Source organism: Dama dama, chromosome 6 (assembly GCF_033118175.1).
Source record: "Dama dama isolate Ldn47 chromosome 6, ASM3311817v1, whole genome shotgun sequence".
Taxonomy (NCBI): Eukaryota; Metazoa; Chordata; class Mammalia; order Artiodactyla; family Cervidae; genus Dama; species Dama dama.
The window spans coordinates 11472448-11490623 of record NC_083686.1 but is presented as its reverse complement, the minus strand read 5'-3'; the positions used below and the strand labels follow the sequence as shown (position 1 = coordinate 11490623).

Sequence of the window (18176 nt, the reverse complement as noted above, 5' to 3'; positions counted from 1 at the left end):
GTGACTGACATCAAAGATGGAGAGACCCAGAGCTTCTATGGAGCAGCAGGCCAGCAATATCCTTCCAAAATATTGGGGGGGTGACAGCGAGCCTCCTTGTCACTAGCCTGTAGCTGAAGAAATCTACCCCACGTCCAACTTAAATCATGCTGTTTAGATCACAGGACTCTGGAATAGACTCTGAGGTCCTGAATCCATCTGGATCATGTCATCATGCACACACACACGTGCCCATATATCCCAGGGCCTGAAACAAGCAATCCTTTAAAAAAAAAAAAAAAAAAAAGACTAATGCTATTAACCTGGAGAGAGGACTTAGCCTAATGGTGTTCACTTAATGGTGTTAGGATAAGAAAACAAATATAAATAGTTCACCTTTCTCTGTTCCAAGGACCTGTATTGAATTAAAAAGAGAATATTATTATTGAGTGACTCTTAGTGATCTAGAATTTTATATTATACTCTGTGTGTATTGGTTAGTAGAATTTGGGCAACATTTGTTAGTATAGATTTTTAAAAATCTGTGAATATGCCTCCAAAAGACTAGGCAAAAATAAAAATTTTATACTCCTTGTTTTATACTCTGAAGTAACAGGCAAATGCTGCTAATGGGACTATAAATTGCTTTGACTATTTTTTGAAACCAATTTAACCATAGCTATTAGGAGCCTTAGAAATGCTCTTATTCTTATCCCAATAATTCCATCGAGAAGTTTCTTTTTCTAAGACAACAACCTGAAATCTGGATCAAGTTCCATGTAAAAAGATGTCCAGTACATCATTACTTATAATATAAAAACACTGGAAACAATCTACATGACCCTCTAAGTGGGAAATATTAAATAAATTTTGGTGCTATATTCACTATTGCAAAATTAGAAATTCATTGCAATTATTTATATACAGTATGGCATAAAATTATACTTTATCAATGTCTCAAAGTTACATAAAAACTTCAGGATAAAAATGGGGCTTATGATATATTTAAAAGCAGTGTATGTGTGCGTGTGTTTGTGTGGTTGTATTATAGAAAACAGGATTTGAAGAGATGATAAAATTTTAATAGAGTTTGCGTTTAAGTGATGAAAGCCATGGTTAATTTTCTTTATACCTGCTTTGGAATTTTTATTTTTAAAGATGAACATGAAAATATTCACAATATTCTTTTTAAGGCAACCATTTCTCTTTCCAAACATTTTCTTTCTCTTTCTTTCCTTAATAGTGAATTCCCGACCATTCTTCATTATGAAAGTCTATGTGCTTATTTGGATTGCATACTGGAGTCCTATTACACTCTTGAAGAATTAAAATGCCTTTTGCGAGAAGCACAGTGTTTGCTGAAGTATTTACTTAACTGCAAACAATTCTCTAAACTCCATTTCATGCATTACAGCAGTTGAGGAGGTCTACAAGTATCATTTGGACAAGAGTTTCTTAACCTGGGGGATGGAAGAGGTCCTTGAATGGCCTAATGGGGTTCATGAACCTTCTGAAATTAAAACTGATTTTTTTTCTTCTGTAAATACGTGCATTTTTTTTTTCTGGGGGTGGGAAAGGTTTATCATACTTTTCATAAAATTTTCCAAGTGGTCTGAGGTCCATAAAAAGTTAAAGCCAGTAGATTGCACACGAGGTCCAAAGAGGTGGTGCCATTTGCCCAGATTCCCAGAATCACTGGGCGGGCTCTGGAGCCCAGGTCTCCTGACTCACACTAGCTTCATAGACAAGAAACCTGTATCAACAAATATCTCAGAGAGGCATCATATGTCTTGTCTAAGGCAGGCCAACAGAGAAGCCCTGTTATCTTAAGGAACTTGGCATCCCCTAGGATTCTGAAAAGAGGACATACATTTCCTCATGGCCAGCGAATTAAGGCACAACTATAGACTGAAGGCAGGAGGAGAAGGGGACGACAGAGGATGAGGTGGTTGGATGACATCACCGGCTCAGTGGACATGAGTTTGAGCAAGCTCCAGGAGACGGTGAGGGACAGAGAAGCCTGGCGTGCTGCAGTCCATGGGGCTGCAGAGAGTTGGACGATTAGGCGACAACAGCAGCAGCAATAGGCTACATAAATAGGGTAATGAATGAATCGATCCTCATGAGTGGTTTGAAAGTCTCCACACTGAGTCCTCTCCAACACTTTGAACCGGCCAGTTCCAAGTGCCCAATCTTTTGGGCTGTGGTTCTCAGGCTTGTCAAGGGAGAGGGAAAGCCTTGCTGTAAATACAGCTGAGAAGCCATCTGTCTGAGAGAGCTCTTGTTTTGTTTCCATGAGACCCAGCCAACTTTTTCCTTGAGGGCTCTGAATTGAAAACCAAACGCAATTAGAAAAGTGGAGAGAGATTTGCTTTACTCTGACCTCACTTAATATTACAATCTCTAGATCCAAATATAATATATTAATAATATCACTTATTTGTGGAATATTAAAAAAATGATACAAATCAACTTATTTACAAAATAGAAACACACTCACAGACATAGAAAACAAATTTATAGTGACCAAAGGGCAAAGGTGGTGGTGGAGAAGTACTAGACTATATAAGATAGATAATCATTAAGGACCCATTGTAAAGCACAGGGAACTCTACTCAACATTCTGTAATAACCTATATGGGAAAGAGGTCTGAAAAAGAACAGATGTGTGTGCATGGATAACTGAATCCTTTGCTGTACTCCTGAAACTAACACAATACTGTAAGTCAACTATGAAGTGAAAGTCGCTCAGTCGTGGCTGACTCTTTGCGACCCCATGGACTATACAGTCCATGGAATTCTCCAGGCCAGGATACTGGAGTGGGTAGCCTTTCCCTTCTTCAGGAGATCTTCCCAACCCAGGGGATCGAACTCAGGTCTCCCACATGGCAGGTGTATTCTTTACCAGCTGAGCCACAAGGGAAGCCCTATAGTCAACTATACTCCAATATTAAATAAAGTTAAGAAAAAAAGGAATCCAGCTGCCTCTGTTCAGCCAGACATTAAAGAGGATTGAAAAAGGTTAAAAAAAAATTAAATAGAAAAAAATAGAGTGAAATCTAGATTTTTTTTTGTTAGAAAATTAACATATTCAAGTTAAATATAATGCCTTCTTTTTCATTTCCCACCTTCTTCTCATCCCATCCTTTCATCTGTTTCTTTCTTCTTTTTTTTCACTACTTCATTTCAGGTGAGTCACGTATTTCCTAGGGCAGAACTATGGACATGGAAAGTAGGTTGAGACTTCAGGCTTTCAGCACTGGCTCCATGTGTCCGCCAGCTGGCAATTCTTGCCACTTTTCTGAGGCTTCTTTTTCTCTTATGTGTATGTTAGTATTCAGTCTTGTCTGACTCTTTGCAACCCCATAGACTCCTCTGTCCATTGCAACCTTTGCAACAGCCAGGTTCCTCTGTCCATGGAATCCTCCAGGCAAGAATACTGGCGTGCATTTCCATTTCCTTCTCCAGGGGATCTTCCTGGCTTAGGGATCAAACACTGGTCTCCTGCAATGCAACCAGATTCTTTACTGTCTGAGCCATCAGGGAAGCCCCCCTTTTTTTCTCTTAGTTGTTGTTTTTTGGGGAGGGGGATGGCAGGTGGCACATCACTTCTGCTGGAATGAATTCTGGTCCTCAAGATGTAATTTAAGCAAGAATTTAACACTCACACAAGCATGGCATGTGCCCTATGAGATGGGCTTTTGGAATAGAGAAAAGACCTTGACTCTCAGTCCAAACAATGAGGAAGTGTTTTGGCAAGAACAATGAGGAAGTGTCTTGGCAAGAGATAAGGAAGAAAAATGTGTTCTTCCACTAGACCTTGTTGTTCTTGAGATGTTATCAATTTCCAGCAGAATGCCAATGAAAGTTGCAAGAAAAACAAACTGTCCTGCAGGATCCCTGCTGTCCAAGGCAGGCATTTCCATTTCCTTCTTACTTGTTTGTGATTGGTGGGCCTATTGTCCTTTCATACTGAGCAGTGAATAATGGTCATCTTGAGTGACAGCCTACTTGGGACACATTAGCTGATCCGCAGGAAGAAAAGTGTGGAGTCCCTTTAGATGTGTGGGTTCCTTGAGCTGCAGAGGACCACCCCTACTTTCTCCTTCCTGGTGGCACTTGGAAGTCCAACAACTTGCAGAAGAGGATAAGCTGGGTGGAGTCTTGAATATAATCCCTCATGCAGCAGTCATGTGTTATCCTCCTTGACATTCTTGTCTTATGGATTAGAGGTATAACTACCTTGCTTGAGGGGCAAGCTAGAAATGTGACTCAAGTCTAACATTCTCATAATACCAGAAAGAAAGGAAGGAAGGAAGGAAAGAAAGAAGAAAGGAGAAAGAAATAGAGAGAAAATGAAACTGAGCAGCCCTGTGGGGCTCCTGGGGGAAGAAGCCTTTCTGTGACCCAGTTCCTTGTTTTCATAGGGAACAGATGGCAGAGAGTGAAGAGGAACTAAAGGGCCTCTTGATGAAAGTCAAAGAGGAGAGTGAAAAAGTTGGCTTAAAACTCAGCATTCAGAAAACTAAGATCATGGCATCTGGTCCCATCACTTCATGGCAGATAGATGGGGAAACAGTGGAAACAGTGTCAGACTTTATTTTTTTGGGCTCCACAGTCACTGCAGATGGTGATTGCAGCCTTGAAATTAAAAGATGCTTACTCCTTGGAAGGAAAGTTATGATCAACCTAGACAGCATATTAAAAAGCAGAGACATTACTTTGCCAACAAAGGTCTGTCTAGTCAAGGCTATGGTTTTTCCAGTGGTCATGTATGGATGTGAGAGTTAGACTATAAAGAAAGCTGAGCAGTGAAGAATTGATGCTTTTGAACTGTGGTGTTGGAGAAGACTCTTGAGAGTCCCTTAGACTGCAAGGAGATCCAACCAGTCCATCCTAAAGGAGATGAGTCCTGGGTGTTCATTGGAAGGACTGATGTTGAAGTTGTAACTCCAATAGTTTGGCCACCTGATGCAAAGAGCTGACACATGTGAAAAGACCCTGATGCTGGGAAAGACTGAGGGCAGGAGGAGAAGGGGACGACAGAGGATGAGATGATTGGATGGCATCACTGACTCGATGGACATGGGTTTGGGTGGACTCCGGGAGTTGGTGATGGACATGGAGACCTGGTGTGCTGCTGTTCATGGGGTCACAAAGAGTCGGACACGACTGAGCAACTGAACTGAACTGAACTGACTCCAGACTCCATGACCTTCCCAGAGTCCTAAAAGGCAGACTCAGGGAAGGGAAGGGATGCAGAGACAAAGGAGGAGCAGCCAAGAAACAATAGTGCAATCTTGGGGCAGAGTCCTGGTTCTGCCTCAAGGGATAAACATAATATCTTTGAGCTCTTCTGTATCAGTATCAGCTCAGTCGCTCAGTCATGTCCGACTCTTTGCTGGCCTTTTCCTGGCCACTGCTGAGTTTTCCAAATTTGCTGGCATATTGAGTCCATCATTTTAACAGCATCATCTTTTAGGATTTGAAATAGCTCAACTGGAATTCTATCACCTCCACTAGCTTTGTTTGTAGTGATGCTTCCTAAGGCCCACTTGACTTCACATTCCAGGATGTCTGGTTCTAGGTGAGGGATCACACCATTGTGATTATCTGGGTCATGAAGATCTTTTTTGTATAGTGCTTCTGTGTATCTTGATACCTCTTCTTAATGTCTTCTGCTTCTGTTAGGTCCATACAATTTCTGTCCTTTATTGAGCCTATCTTTGCATGAAATGTTCGCTTGGTATCTCTAATTTTCTTGAAGAGATCTCTAGTCTTTCCCATTCTATTTTTTTCCCTCTATTTCTTTGCAATGATCACTGAGAAAGGCTTTCTTATCTCTCCTTGATATTCTCTGAAACTCTGCATTCAAATGGGTATATCTTTTCTTTTCTCCTTTGCCTTTCACCTCTTTTCTTTTCATGGCTGCTTGTAAGGCCTCCTCAGACAACCATTTTGCCTTTTTGCATTTCTTTTTCTTGGGGATGGTCTTCTGAAGAACTACTAAAACCCCCAATAAGTGAAAATGTTAACTACCTGATACAATTCTTCATTCCAGAGAGAGGTCACAGTTTGATGACCTCAGGAACTATAGAAACTCATCAGGAGACCACCTGGAGCCAGATTAAAAGAGGCCCTGCACACACCCTACTCTTATCAGCAACCTCACCCTTGAACTATTGCTATAAAAAACTCCTCACCATATCCTCTAGTGTTGGGACACACAGCTTTCAGGAGAAGGAACCCGTTGTGACAGCCTTTGCCTGGCAAAGCAATAAAGCTATTCCTTTCTGCTTCACCCAAAACTCTGTGTCTGAGATTCCATTCAGCATCAGTGCATGGAGGCCAAGTTTTTGACATCAAAAGAAAGAAAGAAGGGGATCAACCTCCAAGTTCTATATGTAAAAGCATAGGTCAAATACCAAGATAAGAACCAAATCCCTTAGGAGGCCAGTGGGGAGTGAAATGAGGGCCTGCTATTGACTTAAGGACCTTCTTCTTTGGGGCTTAAAGAAGTCACCATCTAAGGGGCTCTAAGATAGCTCCCTCTGATCTGACCTTCATGCCACTTATAGAGCCTCTACTGCTCACCTGGACATTTATGTGCCGACTTTGCTGATTTTGACTTTGCCACATCGACTTTGCCAAGTTGAGGATACCCGTCTCTATTTTTTGGTTGGGAAAAGAGAATAGAACAGGGGTGGGGTGAGGGCAGGAGGATTTGCTCAAGTTCACAAAGTTGTTGATGGCAGAGTGGGATTCTAAATCAGGTCTGTGCGACTCTGTATCTCCTATATAATCCACTTTGCAGTCCTTTCTTGTGAGGAAGAAGTAGTCAGGAAATTGTATCACAATTTCCAACATTTACTTCTGAAATGCTGAAGAATGGAAGTCATTGGTAGAGACCTCATGTCTTCCAATAAACACTGAATGTGGTGGCAAATAGGGATTTCATTTAAAATCTCAGGCTTAGCTTGTTTTGCTTTAGTTTTATCGCCTTTAAAGTAGGGTACTTTATAATTGTGTAAAATAGACAGCTAGTGGGAAGTTGTTATATAGCACAGGAAGTTCACGCTGTTGCTCTGTGACCACCTACAGGGTGGGATTGGATCTGGGAAGGGAGGGAAGCTCAAGAGGAGGTGATATATGTATATTCACAGCTAGTTTACATTGTTTACATTGCAGAAACCAATACAACATTGTAAAGCAATTCAGTTCAGTTCAGTCACTCAGCCGTGTCTGACTCTTTGTGACCCCATGGACTGCAGCCTCCAATTAAAAATATTTTTTTAAAAAATAGGCTATTAATACATATTGAGCATAGCTGTTATGATAATTAAGCATCTTGCCCATCACAGACAGTTAATGCAAAAAAATTCCCTTTTTTTGTTTCCTAGGACAGAATTGCTACTTACCTCACTTAAGTTCTTTAAGCTTATCTGTCTGCAAGGGAAAGAAATATGATGTTACATAAAATACAGCTCATAATGATCAGGATAAAATCATTCGGAGCTCTTAAAGCTCTTTGATTACATTTTCATTGCCAAATTAATAGCCCATAGTCCAGTGTGATATTTATCACTGTTCTATAAAATTAAAGCCAGGTTACTTTTCTCATAATTTTCTAAGCAAAAGAAGTTATGAGCCAATATAAAAGGTGGTGACAGAAAGGATATGAATAAACTTGCCTCTCATTTTAGGAGAATTTAAATAACATCATCATTCCTACTGACATTTGGTTTTCCATGTCAAATTTCATTAGCACAGAAGGACCTGCTATTATTACCTTGATTTTAAAACTCCTTTTTTTTTTTTTTTAATTTGAGGAAGTATCAAGAATTTTAGGTGTGAAGTTGTGGTACAACAGGACCCAGGAAGGCCTGTGTGAGAAAAAGGATGCTGATAACGGGAGATCTGAGACAAGAAAGAACATGAAACTGAATGGGAGGAGGAGAATTCAACAGGGACTTGGATAAAGTGGACTTTGGACCACTGGATGGTCTCAGAAGAAACTCCAAACCTTTCATTTATATTGACAGTTGAGTTCATTAGCCTCTCCAAACCTCATTTTTTCTCATCTGAAAGTGGCCACAAGGCTATTTATCCTAGAGGCTTATTGTGAAAATTGTTGTTATTGTTTATTCGCTCAGTTGTGTCCAACTCCTTGCCACCTCATGGGGTGTAGCCTGCCAGGCTCGTCTGTCTGTGGGATTTCCCAGGGAATACCGGAGTGGGTTGCCACGTCCTCCTCCAGGGGATCTTCCCGATCCCAGGGTCGAACCCGGGTCACCTGCATCTGCAGGCAGATTCTTTACCACTGAGCCACCAGGGAAGCCTCATTGTGAGCATTGCTGGAGATAAAAAGGAACCTGTCCAGCATCCAGTGGGCACTATTGTGAGAATGTGGGCAAAGCCAGAAGACGTGGCTATGAAGGGGGTTGGGGTGAAGTGTACCTCTGTCTACCTCTGCCTGTGGGAAGACTGGAACAGAAGAGATGTTAGGAGATTAAGGTTGCAACAGCAATCCCAGTTTAAGGCTGTTGAGCTAGGGTGATAAAGGTCTGTCTGTATCAGGTAAGATGGTGGCGTCAGCATACAGCACTCAGAAGCTATACCCTGGTCTTAGATCTCCAAGCAGAAGCGAGTGTGCCGAGGTCCCATGTTTTTTTAACCTGTTTCATCAGCCCATCTGAGATAATGCATCTGTACCCTGCCTCTCCCTCTTAACGGGGCAAGTGGAAGATAAAGAGGTACGAGTAGAAGTAATGAAGTAGAACAGACGCCCAAAGTATTAATTCGTTTGGGGTTAAAATGAGGCCAATCTCAGTGTTTTTAATGTTTAAGAAACTCTGGTATCTTAGAAATACAGATGGGCCATGTGGCTTCAATTTAAATTGGGTAATTGCTTTTAGACTTGTGATTTTAAGCTAATAAGAGTCAAGCTATGTTCAACTTCATTTCTAAACCATTCCAACTGTTTAAGAGAACTTGGATTTTTCTATAATTATACATTCACTTTATTAGATTTATAAAAATGAAATGTTAAAGTTTGGTTTGTTAGGGTTTAAACCTGCCCTGTCAGCATTTGAAGTACTTAAAAAATCAATTACATGAAGCGAATAAAGGCGTTTCCGAAGTTTAAGGATATTTAACTGAGTTCCTTAAGGTCTTATGTTTTAACCTATGTAATGTGACAAGCAGAGGGATTGTCTTTCTGTTTAGAGAAAAGCACTCCATTTGTAAATAGAGCAATATATTTATAGATGGAGAAGGAAATAGCAACCCAATCCAGTATTCTTGCCTGGAAAATCCCACGGACAGAGGAGGTGGCAGGCTACAGTCCACGGGGTCGCAAAGAGTCGGACGCGACTGAAGCGACTTAGCCCAGCATATATTTATAGATGGAAATTTAAGACTTCGGGAAAATTGGCCTTTTAAATTGGTAACTTTCAAAACCTGATTTTAAAGAGAGAATCCACTTAGGAAGTAAGAAGTCCTCTCTCGGAGCAACAAATGTCCTTGGGCGTTGAAATGCCTGTGGTGACAAGACCCCCACGAGTTGGTTGCCCCCCTCACACATGAAATGAAGGTATTGGCTTTCAGAGGTCCTTTTTAATGAGATTTATGGAGACAGAGAGACCCGCATAAAGTGATGGAGTAGAGGAGCAGGGGGGACTCTGGCCTCCCCCTCTAGCCCCAGCCTGCCTCTCTGAGGGCATCCTTCCACTCGTAAATTGTCCCATGACTGGCTGCTTGAGATGGTTAATAAATAAAGCATGGTCCTTGACTACACAATATAAGTTTTGCACACTCCTTCCTGTGCATAACTGGTGCTCAGCGTGTATTTGAGGATAACACTATTCTTACTGTCAAAATAGCCCTTCCGGAACCTCTCTTAGTTTTTGGCTTAGTTTCAAATGAATTGGATTTGAGTCCTTGTTCTGTTATCTCTGAGTTCCATCACGTTCAATAAGTAAAGTTTCCTCTCTGAAGCTTCATTTCCCCACCTGTGAAATGGGTAAACGCAGACAGAAATGAAGAGGGTTGATTAAGGTTCTCATGAAATAATACATATGAAAGCTATGTGGAGAAAAAGAACGCCTTACATCTGCAGGACACTATTAACAGTCACACCCTCCTTAACTTAAACTTCTCATCCTGACATAATTGTGGTTCTCACCCAGTGGTAGGAAATCATACAGAAACATCCCATGTGCCCTTAACCCAGTTTTCCTCAAAGGCAATATCTGTAATGATAGATTACATCATTATAGGCAATACCTATCATTATATATCTATATTGTAAAACTATAACGATAATAAAGTTCACACTTTAAAATCCATAGTTTCCATTCATGAATGTGAATTTGTGTATCTTCTTTGTAATCCATACTTTCTGTTTACAGTTTCTCAATATGTATAAGGATTTTTTTCCATCTCCCAAATCCTCAGAACATACACATTAAGGTTGCCTGAGCTGATGTGGTGTCAGCAAGGTTGAAGAGGGAAAACCATAGTTAGGCAGATGAATGCTTTGTTGATAAAAATATCAGACTTCCATTGTATATATGTACTACAACTTCTTTATCCATTCATCTGTCATTATTATATATAGAGTGAAGAAAGTCATAAGAGAAAAACAAATATCGCATATTAAAGTATATATATGGAATCTAGGAAAACGGTACTGATGAACCTATTTGCAGGGCAGGAATAGAGACGCAGACATAAGGAACAAACTTGTGGATACAGCGATCAAAGGAGAGGGTGGGATGAATTGAGAGAGTGGCATTGGAACATAAACATTACCATGTGTAAAATAGATAGCTAATGGGAAGTTGCTGTGTTCAACACAGGGAGCTCAACCCAGGGCTCTGTGACAAACCTAGAGGGGTGGGATGGAATAGAGGGTGGGAGGGAGGTTCAAGAAGGAGGGGACATAGATTCATCTTGTCCCTGGTGGCCCAGACAGTAAAGAATCTGCCTGCAATGCGGGAGACCCGGGTTCGATCCCTAGCTGGGAAGATCCCCTGGAGGAAGAAATGGTAACCCACGCCAGTATTCTTGTCTGAAGAATCCCCTGGACAGAGGAGCCTGGTGGGCAACAGTCCACGGGGTTGCAAAGGGTCGGACACGACTGAGTGACGAACACACTCACACTCACATGGCAGAAAACAACACAACATTGCAAAGCAATTATCTTCCAATGAAAAGTGAAGTTTTTAAAATAGTACACACTTTATTTAAATTATATTCTGACTGAACCCTGCGCCTTGGGCCACTGCGTTGGCTGAAGCTTAAAGGAAATTTCAGAGTTCAATGACCAATCTGCAGTTCTCTGTCCTTATCAGAAAACTGCAGATTGAAGCATTGCTTTTTGCAGAATGCTGAGAACTCCAAAGTGGCCCATGTGTAGCTAGAGCTGCAGCAAGCAATGATTATGCTCCTGACCTCTCAGGCTGAGTTTTATTTGGTGCATGTATCATGGCATTCAAATTACAATGGATACAGAGTGGGAAAGTTTTCTTTTTTTCCTCTTTCTAATTATATCAAGGAGAGAGTTTCCACGCAGTGGTTAGAATATCTTAAAAGTGTTTGTTGCCCAGTCGTGTCCGACTCTTTGCCAACCCATGGACTGTAGCCTGCCAGGCTCCTCTGTCCATGGGATTCTCCAGACAAGAATACTGGAGTGGGTTGCCATGCCCTCCTCCAGGGGATCTTATCAACCCAGGGATTGAACTTGGGTCTCCTGCATTACAGGCAGATTCTTTACCATCTGAGCCACCAGGAAAGCCCATATATCTTGAACATCACTCTAACTTTATTTTTCTTCCCCTTTAACAGAAAAAACCTCCTCCAGACTGAAAGTTTTGCCCTGAAACTGTGTTGTGGTTACTTATGGTAGTGCTATGTTCCCCTTTTAAATACATCTATTTAAATAAAAAAAAAAAAGAGCTGAGCAAAAACTATGAAGCACATGGGTATTGCAAAAATCATAATGATGACCCACAAGTGGTTGAGAATGTCTAACCAGCATTTTCCAAACATCAGTGTTCTCTCCTGGTTTCGGGCTGTCAATGAGTGATCTAAATGACATTTTCCTGAACTGAAGGGCTCTAATTCAGCAATTGTTTGGTGAAGCCAAGTTTATTGTTGTTGTTGTTTAGTGTCCACCTCTTTGTGACCCCATGGACTGCAGTACGCCTGGCTGAAACACATGCTGAAACACAGACTCGGGGGCCATCCCACCACCTGGGGTGAGCAAAGCCAACTGGAAGGCCTGCAGCTGTCGGCTGCCTTCACTGGGCAGTTGATCCCCAGATGTAAACACAGACGCTCCAGGGGGTGATTCAGCCCACGGGGCCCAGGGAGCAGCTGTCAGGAAAGCAGAGAGCCCGAGCTGGCCAAAGGCACTCAGATCTCCAGCCTTCCTTCTGTTTTCAGATAAAGTGAACTTCACAACAGCCTCACATGGTGTTTCCCACATGGTCATTAGCAATGGCCATCTGATGACATAGCTGGGCACAGCTAAAAATAAATTGAAAACTCTCTTCCTAAAGCAAGGCTCTCGGTCGTTTCTTTTGCAAATACTTTCTCTCATTCTGTGGGTTGTCTTTTCATTTTGTTTATGGTTTCCTTTGCTGTGCAAAAGCTTTCAAGTTTAATTAGGTCCCATTTGTTTTTGTTTTTATTTTCATTACTTTAGGAGCTGGATTAATCTCCAAAACATACAAACAACTCATGCAGTTCAATAACAAAAACCAACCCAATCAAAGAGTAGGCAGAAGATCTAGAAGATATTTCTCCAAAGAAGACATATGGATGGCCAAAAAGCATGTGAAAAGATACTCAATGTCACTAATTACTAGAGAAATGCAAACTAAAAGTCGGAGGTATCACCTCACACCAGTCAGAATGGCCATCATCAAAAAATCTACAAACAATAAATGCTGAGGAGGGTGTGGAGAAAAGAGAACCCTTCTATACTGTTGGTGGGAATGTAAATTGGTACAGCCACTATGGAGAACAGCGTGGAGTTTCCTTACAGAAACTAAAAATAGATCCAGCAATCCCACTTCTGGACATACACCCAGAGAAAACCATAATTCAAAAAGATACAAGTACCCCGATGTTTATTGTAGCACTATTTGTGATAGCCAAGACATGGAAGCAACATAAATGTCCATCAACAAAAGAACGTATAAAGATGTTGTACATATATACAGTGGGATATTACTCAGCCATATAAAGGAATGAAATAATGCCATTTGCACCAGCATGGATGGACCTGTAGACTCATTCTGAGTGAAGTAAGTCATTCAGAGAAGGACAAATATGATATCATTTATATGTGGAATCTAAAATGATGGTACAAATGAACTTATTTACAAAGCAGAAATAGAGCCACAGATGTAGAAAACAATTTTATGATTACCAGAGAGGAAAGAGGAGGAGGGATAAACTGGGAGATTGGGATTGACATACACATTGCTGCTGCTGCTGCTGCTAAGTCTCGTCAGTCGTGTCCGACTCTGTGCGACCCCATAGACGGCAGCCCACCAGGCTCCCCCGTCCCTGGGACTCTCCAGGTAAGAACAGTGGAGTGGGTTGCTGTTTCCTTCTCCAATGCGTGAAAGTGAAAAGTGAAAGTGAAGTCGCTCAGTCGTGTCCGACTCTTCGAGACCCCATGGACTGCAGCCCACCAGGCTCCTCCATCCATGGGATTTTCCAGGCAAGCGTACTGGAGTGGGGTGCCATTGCCTTCTCCGGATGTCCACACTACTATATATAAAGTAGTTTACTAATGAGGATCCACTGTATAGTATAGGGACCTCGACTCAATACTCTATAATGATCTTTATGGGAAAAGAATCCAAAAAAAGAGTGCGTATATGTATATGAATAACTGATTCACTTTGCTATACACCTGAAAGCAACACATTGTAAATCAACTATACCCCAATAAAAAAAAAAGGAAAAAAGTAAGACAAAGTTCTCTTAGTTCTGGTGGCATTCCCAACATCTTGCAATGGACTTTGCATATTTTTCCCCCTCAACAGTCATTTACCAACCCTATAACTTTGACAAGTCACCTAACTTCTCTGAATCTTAATCACTTTTTGTGCCCTTTGGGTAGGGAGCCCTTTCACCAGGCACCTATTATGTGCCTCTGCTGGGGTGGGCGCTTTGGCCTTTTCAAACCTTAGAAAGTCAAACTTGATTGGGCTGCATGCGTGCACACCCAGTCACTTCATCGTGGCCGCCTCTTTGCGACCCCACGGACTGTAGCCCCCCAGGCTCTTCTGTCCGTGGGATTCTCCAAGGCAAGAACACTGGAGTGAGTTGCCATGCCCTCCTCCAGGGGATCTTCCCGACCCCGGAATTAAGCCTGAGTCTCTTTTATCTCCTGCATTGGCAGGCAGGTTCTTTAGCACCAGTGCCACTTGGGAAGCCCCCAACTAGGGCTGTGAGTGAAGTGAAGTTGCTCAGCTGTGTCCCACTCTTAGCGACCCCGTGGACTGTAGCCAACCAGGCTACTCTGTCCATTAATTTTCCAGGCAAGAGTATTGGAGTGGGTTGCCATTTCCTTCTCCAGGGGATCTTCCTGACCCAGGGATTGAACCCGGGCCTCTCGCATTGCAGGCAGACACTTTACTGTCTGAGCCACCAGGGAAGCCCCCAAATATGGTTACGGGTGTCTAATTCTGTTAGGTACAGATAGGAGATGCTGTTTAAGTGATTGTTCTGTCTTCTTTCCTATGCTGCGACAGATGTTACCCTAGAACTTGAGGAAACTTACAATCCTACCTCACAAGGATGATTATTTTCTTCTTATAAGTAAGCAGGATTCAGAGATATCTAAGAGCTTCCTGAAATTTTGCAGCCAGAAGTGGCTCAACTGGGAACCAAACCCCATCCTGCTGGGTCCCTACAACTTGTCCTTTGCAACGTAAGGAAGAAGGACATAAAAAGAAAGTGTATTTTCCATGAAGGAGTCAAAATAGAGATTTCTGAGATGCTTTCCCGCACGGTGGGGGTGGCTGTCCCCGCCAGGCTGGGGAGTCTACTTCGAGAGGTGGCCGTCCTCCCCCTCCCCCCCGTCCCCTGGTCATCTTATCGTCAGCAACAGCAAGCCTCTCACCTGGCCCCTCTCTGGGCTTCGGGGAAGGTGTGCCTCTGGGGGAACGGCGGCCTGCTGCTCGGCGGCTCCGGGGGGAGGGGCTGGTACTTCTTCGGAAGCTTGACGGGCGGCCTGTGTGAAGAGTCAGAATGACATGGAAGCAACCTAGATGTCCATCGGCAGATGAATGGATAAGAAAGCTGTGGTACATATACACAATGGAATACTACTCAGCCATTAAAAAGAATGCATTTGAATCAGATCTAATGAAGTGGATGAAACAGGAGCCTATTATACAGAGTGAAGTAAGTCAGAAAGAAAAAACACCAATACAGTATAGTAATACATATATATGGAATTCAGAAAGATGGTAACGATGACCCTATAGGCGAGACAGCAAAAGAGACACAGATGTAAAGAACAGACTGTTGGACTCTGTGGGAGAAGGCGAGGGTGGGATGATTTGAAAGAATAGCATTGAAATGTCTATATTAGCACATATGAAATAGATCACAAGTCCAGGCTGGATGCATGAGACAGGGTGCTCAGGGCTGGTGCACTGGGATGACCCTGAGGGATGGGATGGGGATGGGGGTGGGAGGGGGGTTCAGGATGGGGGTTGTATGTACACCCATGGCGGATTTATGTCAATGTATGGCAAAAACCACTACAATATTGTAAAGTAATTAGCCTCCAATTAAAATCAATAAATTAATTAATAGAAAAAAAGAAGAGTCAGAGTGAGGACCTGAGGTCTGCCACACAGATGGCTCCTCAGACCCGGAATTCAGACAGCCCTGCCTTCTGTGTCCGCCGCTTTGGGTTGGAAATGGCAGTTTGGGGGATGGCCCACTACTTTACACGGAGCTTGGAAAGTCAGAATACTCATTCTTCTAACGAGTCTCAGTCGCTTTCCCTGTAGCTTGCCCTTTGTTCTGGTTCTGTTTTTTTCCAGAGTGTGGTGTAATTTGCTACAGGGTGTCACAGGTCTATGCCAGCTGTTGACATTTTAGGCAGCCTGGGGTGAAACTATGATTGCAGCCTTTCATTTGCCCCGGATTGGAAGACCTGAGCTTTTGAATCTCTCTAACGAAATGGGACAGTGTTCCAAAGCCAATCGCTCACTCGTTTATTCCCCCAGGCCCTCACTCGTTCACAGAGTGGGTCGGGCCCTGTTGGTGATGCTGGGTACACAGAGGGAGAAAAAGACACAGACCTTGGCTCAAAAAGCTGCCCTCTGCGAGGGCAAAGAGAGGAGCGGTGAGAAGGTGGCCCACCAGGGTAGGAAGTGCTGCGATGGAGGTCCTCATGGGCCCAAGTAGGACAATAGAGGGGCCAACTCAGAGCCTGAGAAATCAAATCTGTAGGTTTCACCCACCCCCATATTTATATATACATATATGTATGTGTGTGCATGCTGAGTGGCTCAGTCGTGTCTGACTCTTTGTGACTCCTATGGACTGCAGCCCACCAGGCTCCTCTGTCCATGGGATTCTCCAGGCAAGAATATTAGAGTGGGTTGCCATTCCCTTCTCCAGGGGATCTTACCAACCCAAGGGTCGAATCCAGGTCTTTTGCATTGCAGGAAGATTCTTTACCATCTGAGCCATCAGGAAAGCCCCATGTATGTAAACATGTATATAAAATACATGTACTTATGTATAAAAACATAAGTACTTATATAAATATGTACTTATATATTGTTGGTCCCTTGAAGGCATTTCTCAGGGCCAGGACTCTGGGAGACTTCTATACTTAGAGGAGACAGAGACTTCTGTACTAAATGAAGGGAAAAAAACAGGAAGCAGGCAAGCAAGGCATTCGTTAAAGATGGCTGCGTGAAGGGATATTGACTATATGACTGTGAATGAATGAATGATAAATGGATGAATGAGGCTTGTTTACTCTTGTTCATTGACCAACTCATTAGTTTTTCAGTGTCAGATGTCTGTGTATCTCTTTTCAAACTCTGGAACTAATCATGTCAGTATATTGCGAAACAAAATTCTCTTTTCAGTGTCTTACCGAGGAGGTGGTAAAGGAGTCTGCAAAAGGAAAGAGAACCAGAAATTATAGTTATTGTTCTTTGAGCAGAGCTCATGGTTAACAATTTTTTTTTGGTTTACAAACAAATAACAAAACCCAGCCAAATTTCTAGGGTATATTTTTCAAGTGCCATCTAAACCTTCACACTGTCCATATTCCTATGCTTCTAAAATAAAGAGTGAGTAACAAATGCATTTTAATGCTTTTTCTTACCTTGTTTCCCTTTGTGGGTTTGTCTCCTAAAACATAAGAAGGAACAGTAGTGAGTTTATGGAAAATGTCATCAAGTTACCTTTATACACGTTTAAACGGAAATTATTCCCATTTGAATAATTCTGGTGCAATGCCAATGAACATTTGTTGCCATCTTATGAGATACCCTGCACCATGCTAAATACTTTCGTTATGTGATCTCATTTAATCCTTGCCTTTGCTCTGGATGAAGAAACTGGAGCATGGGGAAGTTAAGTACCTCACTTCCAGTCCCCCAGTTAGTAAACGGTAGAATGAAGATCTCATCGCATGTGGTGTGACCCCTGAGGTCCTCTCTTAACCATTAGCTGTTGGTTAATATCCTTTTAAATATGTAGTCATCTCATTCAAGTTCTTGCCACCCACTTTCATCAGGCATTTCTAAGAAGAGAAAAACTGTATCACAGAACATTTCAGATGAAAGGGTTTTCTAAGACCCCAGAATCCAATTACTTTATTTCATGAAAGACAAAACTAGGGAGGACAATTGCCCAAGAACACCTGACCCTAGAAAAAGCCTGAATGGGGCCTGGAAAGGATTCTCCTGACTTCTATGTAGTTTTATGTGCTCTTGCAATGGCTCAGTGGTAAAGAATACACCTGCAATGCAGGAAACCCAGGTTCCATCCTTGGGTTGGGAAGATTCCCTGGAGGAAGAAATGGCAATGTCCTGGAGAATTCCATGAACAGAGGAGCCTGTCCTTGGGGTCGCAAAGAGTCAAACGACTGAACCCTCTCACTCTTAAGTAGTTTTATTTCCACAGCGCAATTCAGC

General features: G+C 42.4%; 1 protein-coding gene across 3 annotated transcripts in view; it reads right to left on the bottom strand.

Moving 5' to 3' along the window:
- Positions 1-18176, bottom strand: part of CLNK (cytokine dependent hematopoietic cell linker) — a 202483-nt gene that overhangs the window by 38719 nt on the left and 145588 nt on the right. For all 3 annotated transcript variants that reach the window (XM_061145510.1, XM_061145512.1, XM_061145511.1), the window contains 5 exons: positions 17363-17388; positions 17129-17148; positions 15125-15235; positions 7398-7425; positions 376-394 (listed from right to left, as the gene is read on the bottom strand). In XM_061145510.1, the coding sequence (XP_061001493.1) occupies positions 376-394; positions 7398-7425; positions 15125-15235; positions 17129-17148; positions 17363-17388 (204 nt within the window). The remainder of the gene's footprint in view (positions 1-375; positions 395-7397; positions 7426-15124; positions 15236-17128; positions 17149-17362; positions 17389-18176) is intronic.